Genomic DNA, 18,833 nt, shown 5'->3' with positions numbered 1-18,833 from the left:
AAGAACAGCAATGGAACCTTGCCTTGGGACATGAATACCGAGGGTTGGTGACGGAACAAGTTTCATGGAGGTGGTAAGCCAAGATTCACTGCAAGACGCTACCACATTATGCAACACAGAATAAGACCGAGTAGGGGCAGGGAAACGAAACCCAGGTGGGGAAGCAATTGTACAGCGGGAAAACTGTGGATTGGAGTGACAAGAATCCGAAGGTTCTACGTCCTAGAAACTTGGCACATGGTACGACCTATAAAGAATCCTGTCGCATGAAACCATAGGGTTCACGCAACGAGGACCTGGAGGTCCAGGAGTGATACGAAAAGCCAAGGGCTCAGTGTAAACGAGGAGACAAGAGTCAGAAGGCTCAGTGTAACGGCAGTCACGAGAGAGCGAAGGCTCAAAGTGACGAGAGTCCAAGAACTCTGTAAATGATGAGAGCCCAAAGGCTCAACATAACGAGGGTTACAAGAGCCAACAGGCTCAGCTAAACGCAATCTACGAGAGCCCAAAGGCTCTGTGTAAACAGTCACAAAAGCCAGGAGGCTCGTCATGACACAAGTCACAAGAACCCGAGGGCTCCATGTAACCAGTGTTGCGAGAGCCCAAAAGTACAACTACGGGAGACTGAAGACTCCCAGTTACGAGAACCCGAAGGCTTAACGCAAGCCCAATGTGTGATCGTCATGAGACCCTGAAGGGACATCATGATTTGAACACGAGGGTTCAAAAATGCGGGCTCTTACCGCTGGAGGAGGACCACGCCCAGGATGGAGAGGAGTCAGACACTCCTCCACCCGACGAACCTCTGAAGAAATCACCCGAGGGCATGCTTAAGCTTCTCCCAGAGAAGAGGTTTGTTCTCCCAATGGAGAAAATCACTTAGGACAACACCCTACCCCAGCCATTAGGGGGCGAAAAGCAAGCATAAGGAGACCGCTACCCACTAGCAGTTTTCTCGTGCGAGCATGAGAAGTGTTCCGTCGGAAGGGGAACTTGCCTCAGACTCTGACCCTCTACCGCCCCTCGGCGTCGGTCACAGGGGACCAGAAGTCTGACTGACAGGCTGCATCGCCTACGCCCATAGCGGAGGATCAACCTCCGAGGAGCAAGGGGACGAACGCCTCGGCTTCGCCCCAAACTGAAGGAGTCCGAAGAAAATGTTCTAGAATGGGGGGCCATCAATACCAAGTGATGGCCAAAAAGACAAAAGATCAGACAGTGAGAAGGCACTCGCTGGAGGAAGGGGCAGGACCAACTTGCTAGGGAAGTCGGTACCGTCTCTTGACCCACAAGGTTGACATGGATTAACCAGGCCTGCGCTGCTACTCAGCCGTTCCCCAGAAAGGACCGGTGGAGTAGCAGTTTCAGGAAGAGAATGTGGGGCAGACTGCCCATTACACTAAACACAGGTGTCATCCTCTGAACACCGGCAGCTCTGGCAAGCCGGACACAGCAAGTAGGGGCCCATCTCCATGGCGGACACGAAGGTAGCGGAAAAGCGGCTTTTGGGGCCTGGACAAGTACGCATGAGACTACAAGCAGCAACCATGCAAAAAACTGCAAAGAAAAAGAAAAAGTTATTAATAATGGCAACTCTCAAAGCGGGAGAGAGCAGTAGTATGACCGTTCTCGACCGAGCCAGAACGCAAAGTGGTTGCTCAACCCAGGTGTGTGAGTGAGGGGGGGTAGCTGACTACCCAACTCCCCACACCATAACTAGTGGTTGGGGTGGTTATCCCCCACTAAATTAGCATGGCTAGTCTTTCAGATTCGTTGAAAGTGTACTTCTATAAATAGCGTAGGGTTTGTATTTGAGAGGGAATAAATAATGGATACACAAGATTGAATTTACATAAAGTGTGGTAATTTCCAACGCATGAAAAAAGAAAATTAATATACAACATACAGTACTTTTTAGTAGTTTCCAACAAAACACAGAAATGTTCCACAAAATCCAATAAAGCACACATACAGTACAGTATTTTCAGTTTCATATAAATCTAATTGATTTTCAGCACTTTACTGTTAACAATGCAAGAACAAATTTTTCAAAATAACTTACATAATTGAAAACAAACCTATGCTTAAAAAATACTTTTTGATGTTACATCAAATTCTAATCTAGTTTAAACCTACTATACTTAAATGGATCTCCTCAAATAACAAAGCTCAAAATGCAAACATCAAATCAAGATAAAGAAACAAAGATTATCATAACTCAATACAGTGCTGTACAGTTCAGTACTAACCTTCTTCATCCACCCATTTCACAGTGAATACTTGACTCGCATCAAATTTGCATATTGCACGTATCTCCTGTTCCAAGCTTTCAACTTCTAAACTTGGAGGAATGTAGGTTATATACACTTCCCTGAAATAAAAAAAAAAAGTATTTTTCTAGACCTTGGAAAACTATAAAATACAACTCTGTAGAGAATGAAACTAGATTATCAGTCTCAAGGGGACAACTAAAAATACAGCATAAAGAAATAAATTATACAAACATTATAGCGTATATGTACCTGTAATACATTTACTGTCATTTATCCAAAATCAACCACCAACAAATTTTGTGGAAATGATAAACTCGGAGATAATTCGTATTTACGATACAAGCCTTCAACTATTTATTAGGGGTATTCGCTGAAAGAACAAACCATTAAATTTTCGCGAGGGTTAACTATCCATCCAGCTAGTTAGCGGGGGTAGGGGGTAGTTCACTACCCCTCCCACTCACACACTTGTGATCAAGCTCACTTTGCTTGGAGGTAGGACTTCAAGGGGGATAGGGTTGGCGGGTAAGTTTGTATAAGTAGCTAAAGGATTTTATCGTTAGAAAATACAAATCATCCTTGAATTTGTCATTTGTTCCATAACTGGAATAAAAACCTATGCTATTTATTAAGGGTGACTCACCCATTAGGAGGGTAGAAGTCCCTGCCAAACTGGCTTTCTGGCTACCCAGGGGCTCCTTATTTTGAATAGGTATGTACCAAAAATAAGGAGTCCCTACACCTTGCTGAACATTGCTACGCAAGGTACGCGGCCTACGCAAGCTGTGTGTTGACATATTAGCAGTGTGACTGTCAAGGTAAAAGTTATTCCCAGTCTTTTGAAGGAAAAACTGATTGTAACTAAGACTTTTCCAATACTATCTCGCCAGGGTATGGGGACACAACAATACTAACTCATTACTAGGTACACAAGGAAGCATGGTTTACCTGCAGTGGTTTGAGGTCAGCTTGTTCAGAGAACCCAGGTTGCTGCTTTCCGCAAGAGCAGGGAGGATGAAGAAAAGAAAAAGAGCCAGTCAAATCTTTTCATTCATGCAGACTAAAACTGGGTAACAGTGCCCTCAACCTTCTGCTACTTGTCCAATAAGGAGCTTCAGGTATTAGGCCTATATACGCGGTTTTGCACCCGTGGCCGCTTCCTCTAGGATATTTTCCTCCCCTGGAGGACTTTGTGCCTTTACTGTCCTTTATCGGAAAGGGCTTTTTAGACACCACCTTCTTTGCTGTTGTCTTGCTCGTCGAGGTCTTGGCTGGGTTTGGCTGCTGAGGAGCTGGTAGTTTGTAGGGCCTGGATGTTAAGGCCCTGTGGAGGAGAGTCCTCAAGGGGAGTCTTCCTACCTTTTGATCCTCAAGAGGATCCCTCGACAGAGGTGGTGGTGAGCAGGGAGAGCGTCTGGGAGCAGTACCAGGAAGGTTTGGCCTTGAAGCAGAAGGCCTCACAGGGGTCAGCTTCAAACTAGAGGATGCGATGGTATCAGAGACTCCTCTTTTCCTCTTCAGGGGCGAAGCAGCCAAGGTTCTTTGCCGGAACTCTGCTAGTACTAAAGGTTGTAGTGGGATGGCAGAGGCCTCCAAAGAGCAAGTTGAATAGGCAGGTCCGAAAGCTTCCACAACCACCCTGACAATGGCATTGAACCAGGGCTGCTTACTGACGCCGGCACTGTCTGAAAGGTCCCATGAAGGGAAAGGGGCCAAAGGTTCCCTTTGAGGAGTCTCTTCCAAAGCTGGCTGATACCGGGATCTTGAACTCCCCAGGAGCGCCCTTTCCCTCTTTCAATGGTGGTCGCGCTGTAATGCGTTTGTCGGGAGGGGAATGGGGCGACGGAAACCTGTGGGATGCAACTCTGCCCTTCCTCGGTAAGACGACCGATGGTCTGGAGGGCGAATGCCTACCTTTCTGTTACTGGTTTCCTACCTTACCTTCCGGATGGCGTGACTTCCTCAAAGTCGGAGGATAGGGTGTATCTGGTTCTGCCTGAACTCGTTGGGACACATTTCCATGCATCAGAGAGTGCCTAAGCGTTGGAAAACAGTGCCGGCTCTGCGCTTGTGGAGAAGGCGCACGCTTATGCTGGTGAACGCTGGTGGACTGGAGAGAGCTAGCAAGAAGGCGCATGTTGTACAGCTGGAGAAAGATGCTGAGCTGGAGAATGCTGGCGCGAGAGAGCAGGCTGACTTATTAGATACTGATGACGAGCAGGCAATGCTGGGTGGCGAGAAATATCTGCACGTCGGTCCGCTGGCACATGCGCACGCTAACAGACAGGAGACTGACGTCGTGGAGAATAAGAGCCTGCAGCAGCGCGATATCTGGGCAAGCGATAAGCAGGCACCTTGTGCGCTGGCGAATGACGTGTTGGTTGGCGATGATTGGGATAAGAGCGCGCAGGCAGAGAAAGTGCAGGCTAATGGCGCGATGGAGAATGACGAGCAAGCAAACAAAGCGTTGACGATGATCGCGCGCGAGGTTGTGGTGTGGTCAATCGTCGAGAAGTTAGATGGAGAGCTGGAGGAGACAGACGGTCAAGTGAACGGCAAGTAGAAGGGAAGACTGAAAATCGGCGTGTTAGATGAGCAGGTGAAGTGATGTGTCCTTCAGAAGAACGAGCATCCTCCGATGGGGATCGCACACGATCCACAGGCCGTGTTGAGTCCAGAGACGAAGTTCATGGACTAGCGGGAGAGTCGTCGGAAGAAGGTCCAGGGGCAGGCGAAGGTCGAGAGCCAAAAGACGAAGAATGAGGTGGCTCCTCAGTGCAAGAAGGCTGCGCTGACAGAGTCAAAGAGGTGTCTTTTCACTAAAGGTGAACGCACACTTCTAAAGGGAAGAGGAGGACGAGCACTACGAGAACAACGTCCACGGTGATGCCCACTGGGTGCCAATGGATCAGCAAGCTGACCTTCAGCAGCAGCAGTCCTCCAAAAAGGAGTCTCTATGAGTGAACTCCAGGGAGGGGGAGAAACACTAGCAGGAGACGTGTAGGACTTTGCTTCCTCCTTGAAAGATCTTCGGCGAGGGGGTGTTGGAAGAGTCCGAAGGGGCAGGAGAGTCAGCAGGATAGGCAGCAGACGACACCTCTGACACAATGACATCAACAAAAGAAAGAGGATCCACCTCTGACGTCGACGAGGGCTGCACACTAACACCACGGCGAAGAAGCTGCAGCAGGTTATCCCAGGCAGGCGGACCCGGTAACCCCAAGGATGACCACACTGTAATAAGGGAGAAAGAGTCATGGAACCTCCCGGGGGGAGGACACCGAATGAGCAGAAGCTTAGGAGGAAGGTCGGGAAGCGAAAGAAGAAGCGCTGGGTTTCTTCTGCTTCGAAGAAACCACCATCACCCAAACCATTCCCACTGGGAGGCAGAACACTCCAGACACTCATTCCACTTATTGAAAACATCACACCGTTGACCTCTGCAGGATAGGTAATGTGTGTGAGGATTGGTGTCCTCGGCAGACATGAAAGTACCGGAGGAGCAGCCCTCAGGTCCCAGACAGTACGCATAGTTGGTAGAAGTCCACACACACACACAATGAAAAATGTTATTTTCCTTAGTAAAATAAATTTTTGAATATACTTACCCGATGATCATATAGCTGCATCCCTGCTGCCCGACAGAAAAAAAAAAACCTACGGGCGGAATACGCCAGCGATCGCTATACAGGTGGGGGTGTACATCAACAGCGCCATCTGTCAAGTAGGTACTCAAGTACTCGATGTCAATAAAGAACCAATTTTCTCCTCTGTCCCACTGGTTCTCTATTGGGGAGGAAGGGTGGGTCCTTTAATTTATGATCATCGGGTAAGTATATTCAAAAATTTATTTTACTAAGGAAAATAACATTTTCCAATATCAAACTTACCCGATGATCATATAGCTGATTCACACCCAGGGGGGTGGGTAGAGACCAGCATTACAAGTTGACATTATGAGCTAAGTATTCCGTATTTCATTTTAGCAGTTATTCAAAATAACAAGCATAAAATAAATAAGTAGCTGGTAAGGAAGACGACTTGAACAATTACTCTGCCTTTTTAAGTACGTCTTCCTTACTGAGCCTCGCGATCCTCATAGGATGCTGAGCGACTCCTAGGAGCTGAAGTATGAAGGGTTGCAACCCATACTAAAGGTCCTCATCAAAACCTCTAATCTAGGCGCTTCTCAAGAAATTATTTTGACCACCCGCCAAATCAAGTAGGATGCGTAAGGCTTCTTAGCCTTCCGGACAACCCAAAAATATTTCAAGAGAAAGATTAAAAAGGTTCTGGAATTAGGGAATTGTAGTGGTGGAGCCCCCACCACTACTGCACTCGTTGCTACGAATGGTCCCAGAGTGTAGCAGTTCTCGTAAAGAGACTGGACATTCTTAAGATAAAAGACGCGAACACTGATTTGCTTTTCCAATAGGTTGCGTCGAATATATATTTTGCAGAGATCTATTTTGTTTAAAGGCCACGGAAGTTGTGACAGCTCTAACTTCGTGTGTCCTTACCTTCAGCCAAGCTTGGTCTTCCTCATTCAGAAGGGAATGAGCTTCTCGTATTAACAGTCTGATAAAAATAGGATAAAGAATTCTCTGACATAGGCAAAGAAGGATTCTTAACTGAACACCATAAAGCTTCAGACGGGCCTCGTAAAGGTTTTAAAATAGAACTTAAGAGCTCTTACAGGACATAATACTCTTTCTAGTTCATTTCCAACCATACGATAAGTTTGGAATATCGAACGATATTGGTCAAGGCCGAGAAGGCAGCTCGTGTTAGGCTAGAAAACCAAGATGTAGAACATGTAGCCGTTTCGGATGAGAATCCGATGTTCTTGCTGAAGGCATGAATCTCACTGACTCTTTTAGCTGTGGTTAAGCATATCAGGAAAAGAGTCTTAAAGGTGAGATCTTTCAGGGAGGCTGATTGAAGTGGTTCGAACCTGTCTGACATAAGGAATCTTAGAACCACGTCTAAATTCCAACCAGGTGTAACCAAACGACGCTCCTTCGTGGTCTCAAAAGACTTAAGGAGGTCCTGTAGATCTTTATTGTTGGAAAGATCTAAGCCTCTGTGACGGAAGACTGATGCCAACATGCTTCTGTAACCCTTGATAGTGGGAGCTGAAAGAGATCGCTCTTTCCTCAGATATAAGAGGAAGTCAGCTATTTGAGTTACAGAGGTACTGGTCGAGGATACGGATACTGACTTGCACCAGTTTCGGAAGATTTCCCCCTTCGATTGGTAGACTCTAAGGGTGGATGTTCTCCTTGCTCTAGCAATCGCTCTGGTTGCCTCCTTCGAAAAACCTCTAGTTCTCGAGAGTCTTTCGATACTCTGAAGGCAGTCAGACGAAGAGCGTGGAGGCCTTGGAGTACCTTCTTTACGCGTGGCAGACGTAGCAGGTCCACCCTTAGGGGAAGTGTTCTGGGAACGTTTACTAGCCATCGAAGTACCTCGGTAAGTTATTCTCTCGCGGGCCAGAGGGAAGCAACTAGCGTCAACTTTGTCCCTTCGTGAGAGGCGAACTTCTGCAGTACCTTGTTGACAATCTAGAACGGAGGGAACGCATATAGATCTAGATGAGACCAATCTAGTAGAAAGGCATCTATAAGAACTACTGCTGGGTCCGGGATAGGTGAGCAAAGTATTGAGAGCCTCTTGGACATCGAGGTTGCGAAGAGATCTATGGTTGGCTGGCCCCAGGTGACCCAAAGTCTCTTGCATACATCCTAGTGGAGGGTCCAATATGTTGGAATTATTGTCCCTTCCTACTGAGACAATCTGCTAAGACATTCAAGTTGCCTTGGATGAAACTCGTTACTAGTGAAAAGTCTAGACCTGTTGAACAGGAGAGGAGGTCACTTGCGAACTCGTACCATGTCAGAGAGTAGGTCCCTCCTTGCTAGGAGATGAACATCAAAGCAGGGAGTTGACCGTGTTCACCTCCACCACTTTGCCTTGAAGGAGAGACCTGAAGCTTTTCCAGGTCAGACGTACTGCCAGAAGCTTCTTGCAGTTGAAATGCATTGTCCTTTGACTCGAGTTCCATAATCCCGAGCATTCCCTACCGCCTAAGGTCGCACCCCAGCCTACGTCCGATGCGTCTGAGAAGAGAACGTGGTTGGGAGTCTGAACAGTCAGGGGAAGACCCTTTCAAAGGTTGAAAAAGTCCTTTCATCAAGTCAGACCAGACTTATCTTCCGGAAACCGGGATCGAGACCGCTTCTAGCGTCTTGTCCTTTTCCAGTGAAGAGCTAGATGATACCGAAGAGGACGGAGGTGTAGTCTTCCAAGTGACACCAATTGAACCACGGATGACAGAGTCCTAACCAGACTCATCCACAGCCTGACAGGGCCGTGTTCCTTCTTCAGCATCTTCTGGATGGATAGCAGGGCTGGGGGTTGATCGTCTTGCTCAGCCATGTCCTCATCAGAGGGTTCCTCATCCGAAACTGATGAGGAAACGGCAACGGAGTGGGCAACGTCTGACTCGCTGAATCCGGTCGCACTGGTGGATGCGTGACGGAGCCGGACACAAGATCATGGTACTGCTGCACAGTCTGTGAACTGTCAACCATGGGGACGCGAGGAAGTACAGCGACAACCCGAAACTGTCTAGACTGTCTGGGTTGTGCAGACAACCCCCTATCGGGTTGCTGAGGTTGCCGCACTGCGTCACAACAAGTCACCTCTGCTGGTTGTTGAACGTCTTCCTAGTGACACACTGAACGTCCACAACCACCTCCGAGAGTCGCTTAACGTCAACGTGCGACTGGCAACCCACACTGGGTCGCACCGGTAGAGGAACCATCTCAACTGTCGGACGTGAGTAGGACACCTCAGCGTCAACAGGGCGTACAACCAACCGGTAGGAAGGTTGTTGGCTAGAAGGTTCTTCTCCGTAAAAAATCCTCTATCAAGGACTAAGCTTGGACTGCATGTCTTGCAACAAAGCCCAAGGTCTATGGGAGCAGGTGTGGCAACAGACGGGGTTAGCGACTGAAGCGGAACCATTTACCATCCCTGGAAGCATGTTATGCTTTAATTAAAGTCTATAGGAGGCTAAGTAGCTTAAGGCTCCTCTCCAAATGACAGAGACCTCAAGGGAATATCAGAAGGAGGGAGAACAGCACTTTCTCATCTACAGGAACCATGTCCGAGAAAAGCTAGGTTATATCAGTGAGGGTCTCACTGGTGCATAAGCAGCAGACCAGAAGGCAACGTTATGTAACTGCTTGACAGTCTGTGAACTGTCAAAAACTGAACTGTCAACCACAACAGGTGCGTGAGGACATACAGCACTGGTGCATTAGTAGCAGACCAGAAGGCAACGTCATGTAACTGCTTGACAGTCTGTGAGCTGGCAACAACCAAAGCTGTGTGGGGAAGCCTCAACTCCTGACTGACTAGTCAGCTGCGGGCGAGTGGCGGTAACCACCGTGGGTTGCGGAGGCTGACACACCGTGTCAAAACACGGCAGCTTGTGGTAGCTCACGCAAGGCAACGGAGTGCTCCGTGTGTCTGTGGGAGTCAGCATGCGTCTGGCAGGGTCGACTGCGCATGGGTGGAGGAGCTCTCACAACAAGAGTGTGGGAGCAGGCAGCCATGCTGGGCACACAACCGTGGCAGGCTGTAGGCCAACGGGTGCATCGTCAACCTTCTCCGCAGTCGGAGTGAGGGAGCAGGCAACCAAAGCGGAGTGGTGGTGCGTGGTGGGGACTGCCGTGTGTTGCGGAGCATGCCGCATTGCGTCAAAACACGGCAGCTTGACTCCACCTTCCCACTGCTGATGCGGTAGCTCACGCATGTTAACGGAGGGAGCCGCACGTCGGCTAATGTTAACATGCGTCTGGCAGGGTCGATCGCGCATCGGAGGTGGAGCTCTCCGCAGCCGGAGTGTGGGAGCAGGCAGCCTCAGCGTGAGCTGGGCGCACAACCGTGGCAGGTTGTAGGCTAACGAGAGCAGAGTAAACCTTCTCCGCACGAAACTCCTGCATAACCGCAGCTAACTGAGTCTGCATAGACTGCAGTAAAGACCACTAGGGTCTATAAAAGACGGCAACAAACGGAGCTACTGTCCGTTGTGACTGAGGGTCTAAAACAGCTGGTGCGGCAACAGACGGAGTTACTGCCTGTTGCGGTACCACCTTGCCTCTCTTGGGAGGTGTGCAGTCGTCGGATGACTGCAGCGAGTCCGAACTGACCCAGTGGCTACACCTAGGCCGTTGGACTTGCGCGGAAGGGACCGACTTGCACTTAAAAAGCTGCAAGATTTGGTCCATGGTTTCTCGAGAAACCTCTTCCGCAGACGAGGAATAAATGGGCTCTCTCGTCTTGTGTGGGTGGGGTGATCACGTCGGCAACGTGTATAGATACACCCGAAACCACGGAGGGAAACGTCTGTTCGTCGATCAAGGCCTGTGGAACCCATAAGTCCTTCGACATTACTTCTCCCCTGGGCTTGGGAGCTTGTAAGAGGTATCGGACTAGGTGAACAACTGGCACGAACAGACGAACCCTCGAACGCAACACTGTAACACTTTGCGCATATCACTTTTGATTTTCTGTTTGCACTTATTTCACTGAAATCGAAACTTTAACTGATTTCTACCTGAAACACGCAATCCTATCCTTCATTAAAAGGTAGTAATTGCGAAAACAGTTTTACAATGCAACAGAAAAACATAATTAAAGATAAAGAATTCAGTGGCTGGAAAAGAGACTAAACACTGGATCAAATAAACTACGTTTAAAATCTCTCACCGCATAAAGCCTGGGAACAAGAATAAAACTCTAGAAACGTTTTACCTTCTTCCCCTACAGCGACTAGGGAGAAGAGTAAAAAAAAAAACGAGAACAACGTTACCCGCTTGAACGAAACGTTTATTCTCCTCTCTCTCCCTCCGTCTCTATCTCTCTCTCTCTTCTCTCTTGACTTAGAACCTGAGAGAAGAGCCCAATTATATATCGTTAAAACAATTATTTGCTAAAGGAAAACACTGAAAGGTTTCCCAAATAAAAAGTTCCTTTATTTAGAATTTAAACCATTTAAGCTAAGAAAGAATGAACGAAACGCTAGAATCGGTTTACTCTTACTGCAACGTGAAATCGTGAAATACTCTCTCTCTATCGTAACGATAGAGCGCACGTTGAACGTTCTGAACGTCAACAACTGCGGAGACAAAACTAAACGTTAGTTCATCTTTGAAAACAGTACGAGACTATCAAAGAAATTCTTTCAAAAACATTAAAATTAAAAAGGGATAAATTCTTAAAAGGTAAATACGATATGACGGGCTCAAAGTTAATTAACTTCGGTTCCAAGTAAGGACCGCCTACTATTAGGAAAGGTCGCATATAAACAAACAAAAATTAATTTTTATAAGTTTATAATAAATGGAAAGTTAATCGAAGAGGCCTATAAAGGCGGAGAGATATAAAATAAATAGATCTATAACTTGTTAAGCAAAATTACCAAAAACCTAAACACACTTCCGTCTAAGGGAAGGGTCGGCCATTAAAAGTGAAAGAGAGTCCATACTCTCTTCGTCACCTTAATTAAATCTATCCAAAACGAGTTCAAGTTTTGAAATGAAGATAAAACCCCTGCATAGCGAAAGCTCAAAACTGGAATAGTGTACTTCACCAAATCGTTGTGAAAACAAATCCAGTTAGGGACGGCGTATTTAGTAGGTCTTGCCTGTGGCACGACAGAGGGAAAATTGGTTCTTTGTTGACATCGAGTACTTGAGTACCTACTTGACAGATGGCGCTGTTGATGTACACCCCCACCTGTATAGCGATCGCTGGCGTATTCCGCCCGTAGGTTTTTTTTTTTCTGTCGGGCAGCAGGGATGCAGCTATATGATCATCGGGTAAGTTTGATATTGGAAAAAGAAAAAGAACAAAAAGCATTAATGGCAGTCCAATATTTGGTGAGGATGAAAAGCGGCAACGACTGTTCACCATCCGAGCCAAAAGCAAAGTGAGCTCCATCACAGATGTGTCAGTGGGAGGGGTAGTAAGCTATCTCCCATACCAGCGTTAACTACTGTAGCAGGATGGGTAATTAACCCTCGCTAAATTTTAATGGCTTGTTCTTTCAGCTTAGCCGAAAGTAATACCCCTAATAAATAGCATAGGTTTGTATTCCAGTTACGGACCAATTCAATTTTCAGACAACATTACAGTAACTACTTTGGTGATGCAGAAGTATTTGATTACAATCATAAAACATCAGTTTGTCCTATCAATAACCACTGACTGGATCCTACTGTACTACAGGTCAAAAATGATATTTTGATTATAAAATAAATTTTTGAATATACTTACCCGGTGAATATATAATAGCTGACGTCTCCGACGGCTCGACAGATTCCAAAAACTCGCGAGCGATCGCCGTGAAGGTTGCGGGTGTGACCACCAGCGCCGACTATCGGCCAGATACCGCATATACTTGTAAACATCTCCAGTTCTTCTCAGTCCCCTAGGTCTCTATCAGGGAGGAAGGGAGGGCCTTTAATTTATATATTCACCGGGTAAGTATATTCAAAAATTTATTTTATAATCAAAATATCATTTTTAAATATTAAACTTAGCCGGTGAATATATAATAGCTGATTCACACCCATGGTGGTAGGTAGAGACCAGTATTAATACAATAAAGGCGTATATGCTCAAGAGTTTTTGACAATTATTAAAAAAACAGACTTAAGTATAGGTACCTGGTAAGGAAGCAGACTCTGATTATTACTCTGCCTCATTAGTCCGCTATCCTCATGAAGCCCAGCGATCCTCTTAGGATGCCGAAAGACTCCCAGGATCTGCTATAACCAGGGTAAACACCCCTATAACAGGACCTCATCAATACCCTTAATCTGGGCGCTCTCAAGAAACAATATTTTGACCACCCGCCAAATCAAAAAGATTGCGAAAGACTTCTTAGTCTCCCGTACAACCCAAAATAAGATTAAAAATTTCAAAAGTAGATTAAAAGGATATTGGGATTAAGGGAATGTAGTGGTAGAGCCTTCACCCACTACTGCACTCGCTGCTACGAATGGTCCCAGTGTGTAGCAGTCCTCATAAAGAGTCTGGACATCTTTCAAGTAATATAAAGCAAAAACCGACTTGCCTCTCCAAAAGATCGCGTCCATAATACTTTTAATGGGTCTATTTTGCTTAAACGCTACAGAAGTTGCTATCGCTCTAACTTCATGAGCCTTGACTTTAAGTAAATTATGACCCTTCTCACTTAATTGAGAGTGTGCCTCCCGAATCAAAAGTCTAATAAAATAAGACCACGCATTCTTAGACATAGGCAAAGAGGGCTTTTTAACGGAGCACCACAAAGCCTCTGAACAACCTCGTCACGGTTTAGTTCTGGATAAACAAAAATTAAGAGCTCTAACGGGGCACAGCACTCTTTCAACTTCATTCCCCACAATCTCAGAAAGACTGGGGATTTCAAATGATTTAGGCCAAGGACGAGACGGAAGTTCATTCTTGGCCAAAAAAACCAAGTTGAAGAGCGCATACTGCTTTATTAGCGGAGAAACCGATGTTCTTGCTAAAAGCATGTATCTCACTTACCCTTTTAGCCGAAGCCAAGCTCACCAAAAAAAAAGTGTCTTGAGGGTAAGATCCTTCAGGGAGGCTGAATTTAATGGTTCAAACCTGTCTGACCTAAGGAACTGTAGGACCACGTCCAAGTTCCAAGCAGGAGTCGAAATATGACGCTCCTTGGAAGTCTCGAAAGACTTAAGCAGGTCTTGGAGATCTTTGTTATTAGAAAGATCCAAACCCTTATGCCTGAAAACAGAAGCTAACATGCTTCTGTAGCCTTTAATGGTGGATGCAGAGAGGGAGCGACCGTTTCTCAGATAAGGCAGAAAATTCACAATCTGCGCTACAGAGGCACTTGGAAGAGGAAATAGAGGAGGACTTGCACCAGTCTCTAAATACCTCCCATTTCGACTGATAGATCCTGATGGTAGAGGATCTTCTAGCCCTCGCGATCGCTCTAGCTGCCTCCTTCGAAAACCCTCGAGCTCAAGAGAGTCTTTCGATAGTCTGAAGGCAGTTAGACGAAGCGTGGGGAGGCTTTGATAAAATCTCTTTACGTGAGGCTGTCGCAAGAGATCCATCCGTAACGGCAGACTTCTTGGAACGTCTACCAGCCATAGAAGTACCTCTGTGAACCACTCTCTCGCGGGCCAGAGTGGAGCAACCAATGTCAACCTGGTCCCTTCGTGAGAGGTGAACTTCTGCAGCACCTTGTTTAGGATCTTGAAAGGTGGAAAGGCATAAACGTCCAGGTGAGACCAGTCCAGCAGGAAAGCGTCTATGTGGGCTGCCTCTGGATCTGGAACTGGAAAGCAGTAAGTCGAGAGCCTCTTTGTCAGAGAGGTCGCAAAAAGATCTATGGTGGGTTGACCCCATGTCATCCATAGCTTCTCGCACACAGTCTTATGCAACGTCCACTCCATGGAGATGACTTGTCCTCTTCTGCTGAGGCAGTCCGCCAAGACATTCATTTTTCCTTGCACAAATCTCGCCAAAGGAGAGATGTTACTTGCCTTAAATGGAGTTCCTTCTGATCCGTGGATCAAAGACCCGAGCATTCCAGACTGTCTAGTGGAGCTCCCTAACCCAAATCCGATGCATCTGAATACAACACATGGTTTGGGTTCTTGATCGCAAGAGAAAGACCTTCTCGAAGTCTGATGTTGCTGTCCCACCAAGTCAGACATGTCTAGACTGAGTTGGAGATTGGGAAAGAGATACTCTCTAAGCCCTTCTCCTTGTTCCAATGGTTTAGGTGAAATTGGAGAGGGCATAGGTTGAGTCTCCCCAGAGAGATAAACTACTCCAGCGATGAAAGAGTTCCCACGAGGCTAGTTCAAACTCCTACAGAGCAACTGTTTTTCTCTTGCAAGTGAAGGACTTTTAACAGAGCTTGTTCCATTCTTGTGGGAGACGAAAAGGCCCGAAAAATCAGAAACTGTATCTCCATTCCCAAATAAAGAATAGTCTGGGATGGGGTACTGTAAGTTACGACTTCTCTACGTTCACTATGAGACCTAGCTCCTTGGTTAGGACTAATGTCCATTAGAGGCTCTCCAGACAGCGATATAATGACGACGCCCTATAAAATATATAGAGGAAAATCTATAAATATCAACAATAATTTATAACGTGATAAAATAATTACTAAAAGCCTAAAAAACACTTCCGTACACTGAGGGAAGGGTCGGCCCTCTTTACTCTATGGAAAAACCAGAGATAAAAAAAAAAGCAAGGGCAAAACACTTTTCCTCTCCTTTCAAAAGCATTTCTTTTGAAGATAGTATTGAATAATCCAACACGGCGAAAGCAATAAAACCAAAACCAAGTACTTCACCAATTTGGTAGAAAACTCGAGGTCATAAAGCGAGTGGAACCAACTTGTCGACAAGACCGACAGAGAAGAACTGGAGATGTTTACAAGTATATGCGGTATCTGGCCGATAGTCGGCGCTGGTGGTCACACCCGCAACCTTCACGGCGATCGCTCGCGAGTTTTTGGAATCTGTCGAGCCGTCGGAGACGTCAGCTATTATATATTCACCGGCTAAGTTTAATATTTAAAATTTACAGTTTCATTCAACATTTTAGTATCAACGTTATAGTATTATCAACAATGCTTTCTGAAACAAACCATTACCATATAGTAAATTTTTCATATACTATATGAGATTCAGCTGCTGAAGAACAGACAGGAGAACAATATTCAAAACAAGGCAAAATGAAAGAATTAAAACACTTCTACAGAATAGATTAATCACTAAAAATCTTGAAACTTTCTCAATAAAACAATTTATTTGTGCAATTCAACTTCATGCCCCATAATTTGAAACATTTACTATTTTTAGCTAAGTCTCTAATAGGGGATTCAGCAACCCAAGATCTATATTCAAAAGATGGAATTGATGAAAAGACAGTAGCATCATCTGCATATGCAAAAAGGGACAATTTCGGAGATAATTTGTTATTTTTCCCTAACTTACAGTGGGTAGCTAGGGGGGTGACTGGGGGCTACCCAGACACCTATATCTACTCACGGTTCAATGAACCACATCACTTTTTGCTTGCAGGCAGGACTTACCGGGGGACAAGTGATGGCGGGCCAATTTATACAAATAGCTACAGGGTTGTACTAGTTAGGGAAAAATACAAATTATCTCCGAATTTGTCATTTGTTCCCATACTAACAAACCTTCCGCTATTTATTTGGATGACTCACTCTTAGAAGGGTGGTAAGTCCGACTACTGGCTTAGTCATTAACCCGGGTTACCCTAGAACAGTATTAGACTGTAATCAAGGGATACCCTGCACCTCGCATATCAATACCAAAGAGTATGATAGCGGCCTAAGCAACTGAAGTAGTTTGAGAGATATCATAAGAACGTCTAGTTAAGATGATGTTCCCAGTTAAAATAGGAGGCCTACAAATGAAAAGACATTTCCCACGGCCTACTTTGCAGGAGGCATTGGGGATGTGTATGAGTACTGTATATGCAAAAGATACCTGTTTACACAAGGGAAGTGATTATTACCTGCAGAGGTTGAAGCCAGCTTTGTAAAGGTACCCATGGCGCTGTTCCTCAATGGAGGGGAAGATAATGAAAGTAAAAGAGCCAGGCATACTTTCATTCATCCCAATGCCTTCAACCAATTATTGTGTGTTCATCACTACATGAGTGATGGAGAAAAAGTATCAGATCTTCTGTGGGTCACATCTTGTGGGTAGGGAGAGGTGTAGATTAGACACGTATTCACACTACCAATGACCCAGTTTGCATCATAAAGAAGCTGCTTAAGAGCGCTATGGACTAAAGGAGTGATAGAAAAAAATTATCAGGTCTTCTGTGGATCACATCTCATCTTGTAGGTAAGGTGAGGTGAAGAACAGACACACTTTACCCCTACCAGTGGCAAGGTTTGTGCTTGAACACATTATGGATGGATTCTGACCTAAAACGTACAGAGCTCTGGGTCATCTCTCGGATGAAAAGAAGAAGGATTCTGTGACTGGTAGAGGACCCGAAATCCCATCACGGATGAGATCCTTACAACCTCCTTTAACCTTCCTAGGGTTAGCGAGGTGTCCTGAGCCTAAGGAGTGAACTCCTTCGTTGTTTTCCACAAGACGCGCGCGATCGCCATCACGAGTCGTGCTTGAGTATGTAATTCACGATCATGAGCATGTTCGCGATAGCGAGCGTCCCAAGTGTTCACCTCGTCATTGTGACCGTCCTGGCTAGCGGCCATGAGAGCATGTAACTGCGAGAACGATTGGGAGCATCTCACTCGTGATCACAAGAGCATATTTAAGAGTTGAAGAGACTGGCTTCACAATCATAGTCACGAGCGTCGCGCTCGTGACTATGCAATTCACGCTCATGAACGTGTGTGATTGCGAGTGTCTCGCTCGCAATCAATTGAACTTTCTCAAGACGTGTAGACACTGACATCATATTCATGGTCACAAACGTCTTGCTTGTGACCGTGAAACTCACTATCATGAGCGCGAGCATAAGAACGTCTCACTCACAATGACGAGCGACTAGCTCGTGATTGCAAGTGTCCTCAAAGATAAAGCGACTAAAGACACAAACGTGGTCACAAGCGTCGCTTGTGACTGAGAGTGTAACTCACGATCGTGAGCGTGAGTGCCAACGTGAGCGTCTCGCTCGAAAGCGTGAGCACAATCGTTAGTGTCTCGCTCATGAACGTTATACTCGTCAGTGTGAGCGATCGCGAGTGGCTCCCTCGTCAGCATGACCACGATCGTGCATTCTCAAAGGTTGAGGAAAGACTAGTGTTGCAATCGAGGTCACTATCTCGCTCACGATGATGAGCGTGTAACTCACGATCATGAGCATGAGCGCTAACTTGAGCGTCCGGTTCACAATCACAAGCACCTAGGTCGAGCTAGATCGAGACCACGAGCATCGTGAGCTCGCGACCCTGAGTGTATAACTCAGGATCTTGAGCGTGAGCGCAAACATGCGCAAAAGTTGTGTAAAGACTCTCCCTTGGAAGAGGAATATCTTACACTTGCAGGCAAACCTCCGAGCAGCACTCACGTTTCCTTACAAAGAGTTCTATCTCAAAGGAAGGTTAACATAAATTGTTGCTAGCAAAAAAAGCCAAGGCTTAATTTAGAGTTATTCGCGAAGGGATTTCCCTAACAGGGATCCTGACGGAGTAATTCCCCGAAGGAGAAACCATACAGGTGTTCTTCTTCGAGAAGAACGTCAAGATTACGATAATCTACAATTTCGTGATCATAGCAATCTCTATGGCAATCAATGATCGTCACAAAAGAAGCCCCAAAGGGCGTCTAACATATAATTGTCACGAACGACAACCTAACCGACCAGGAAGACGAGGTGATGAGTCTCGCCCCTGCGATCGTTGAACAGAAATTCTGAACTCATCACTGGATTGTCACGAACGACATCCTGACCGACCAGGAAGATGAGATGATGAGTCTCGCC

At 46.1% G+C, this 18,833-nt stretch overlaps 1 protein-coding gene across 2 annotated transcripts in view; it reads right to left on the bottom strand.

Moving 5' to 3' along the window:
• The window catches only part of aPKC (protein kinase C iota type), a 354,044-nt gene that overhangs the window by 326,136 nt on the left and 9,075 nt on the right, over window positions 1–18,833 (bottom strand). For both annotated transcript variants that reach the window (XM_068372436.1, XM_068372435.1), the window contains exon 2: window positions 2,250–2,371. In XM_068372436.1, coding sequence (XP_068228537.1) covers window positions 2,250–2,371 — 122 coding nt within the window. The remainder of the gene's footprint in view (window positions 1–2,249; window positions 2,372–18,833) is intronic.

This window comes from Palaemon carinicauda, chromosome 4, assembly GCF_036898095.1.
Source record: "Palaemon carinicauda isolate YSFRI2023 chromosome 4, ASM3689809v2, whole genome shotgun sequence".
In the NCBI taxonomy this organism is placed as follows: Eukaryota; Metazoa; Arthropoda; class Malacostraca; order Decapoda; family Palaemonidae; genus Palaemon; species Palaemon carinicauda.
Note: the sequence above shows the minus strand (reverse complement) of the source record. Positions and strands in the feature narration are given on the sequence as shown.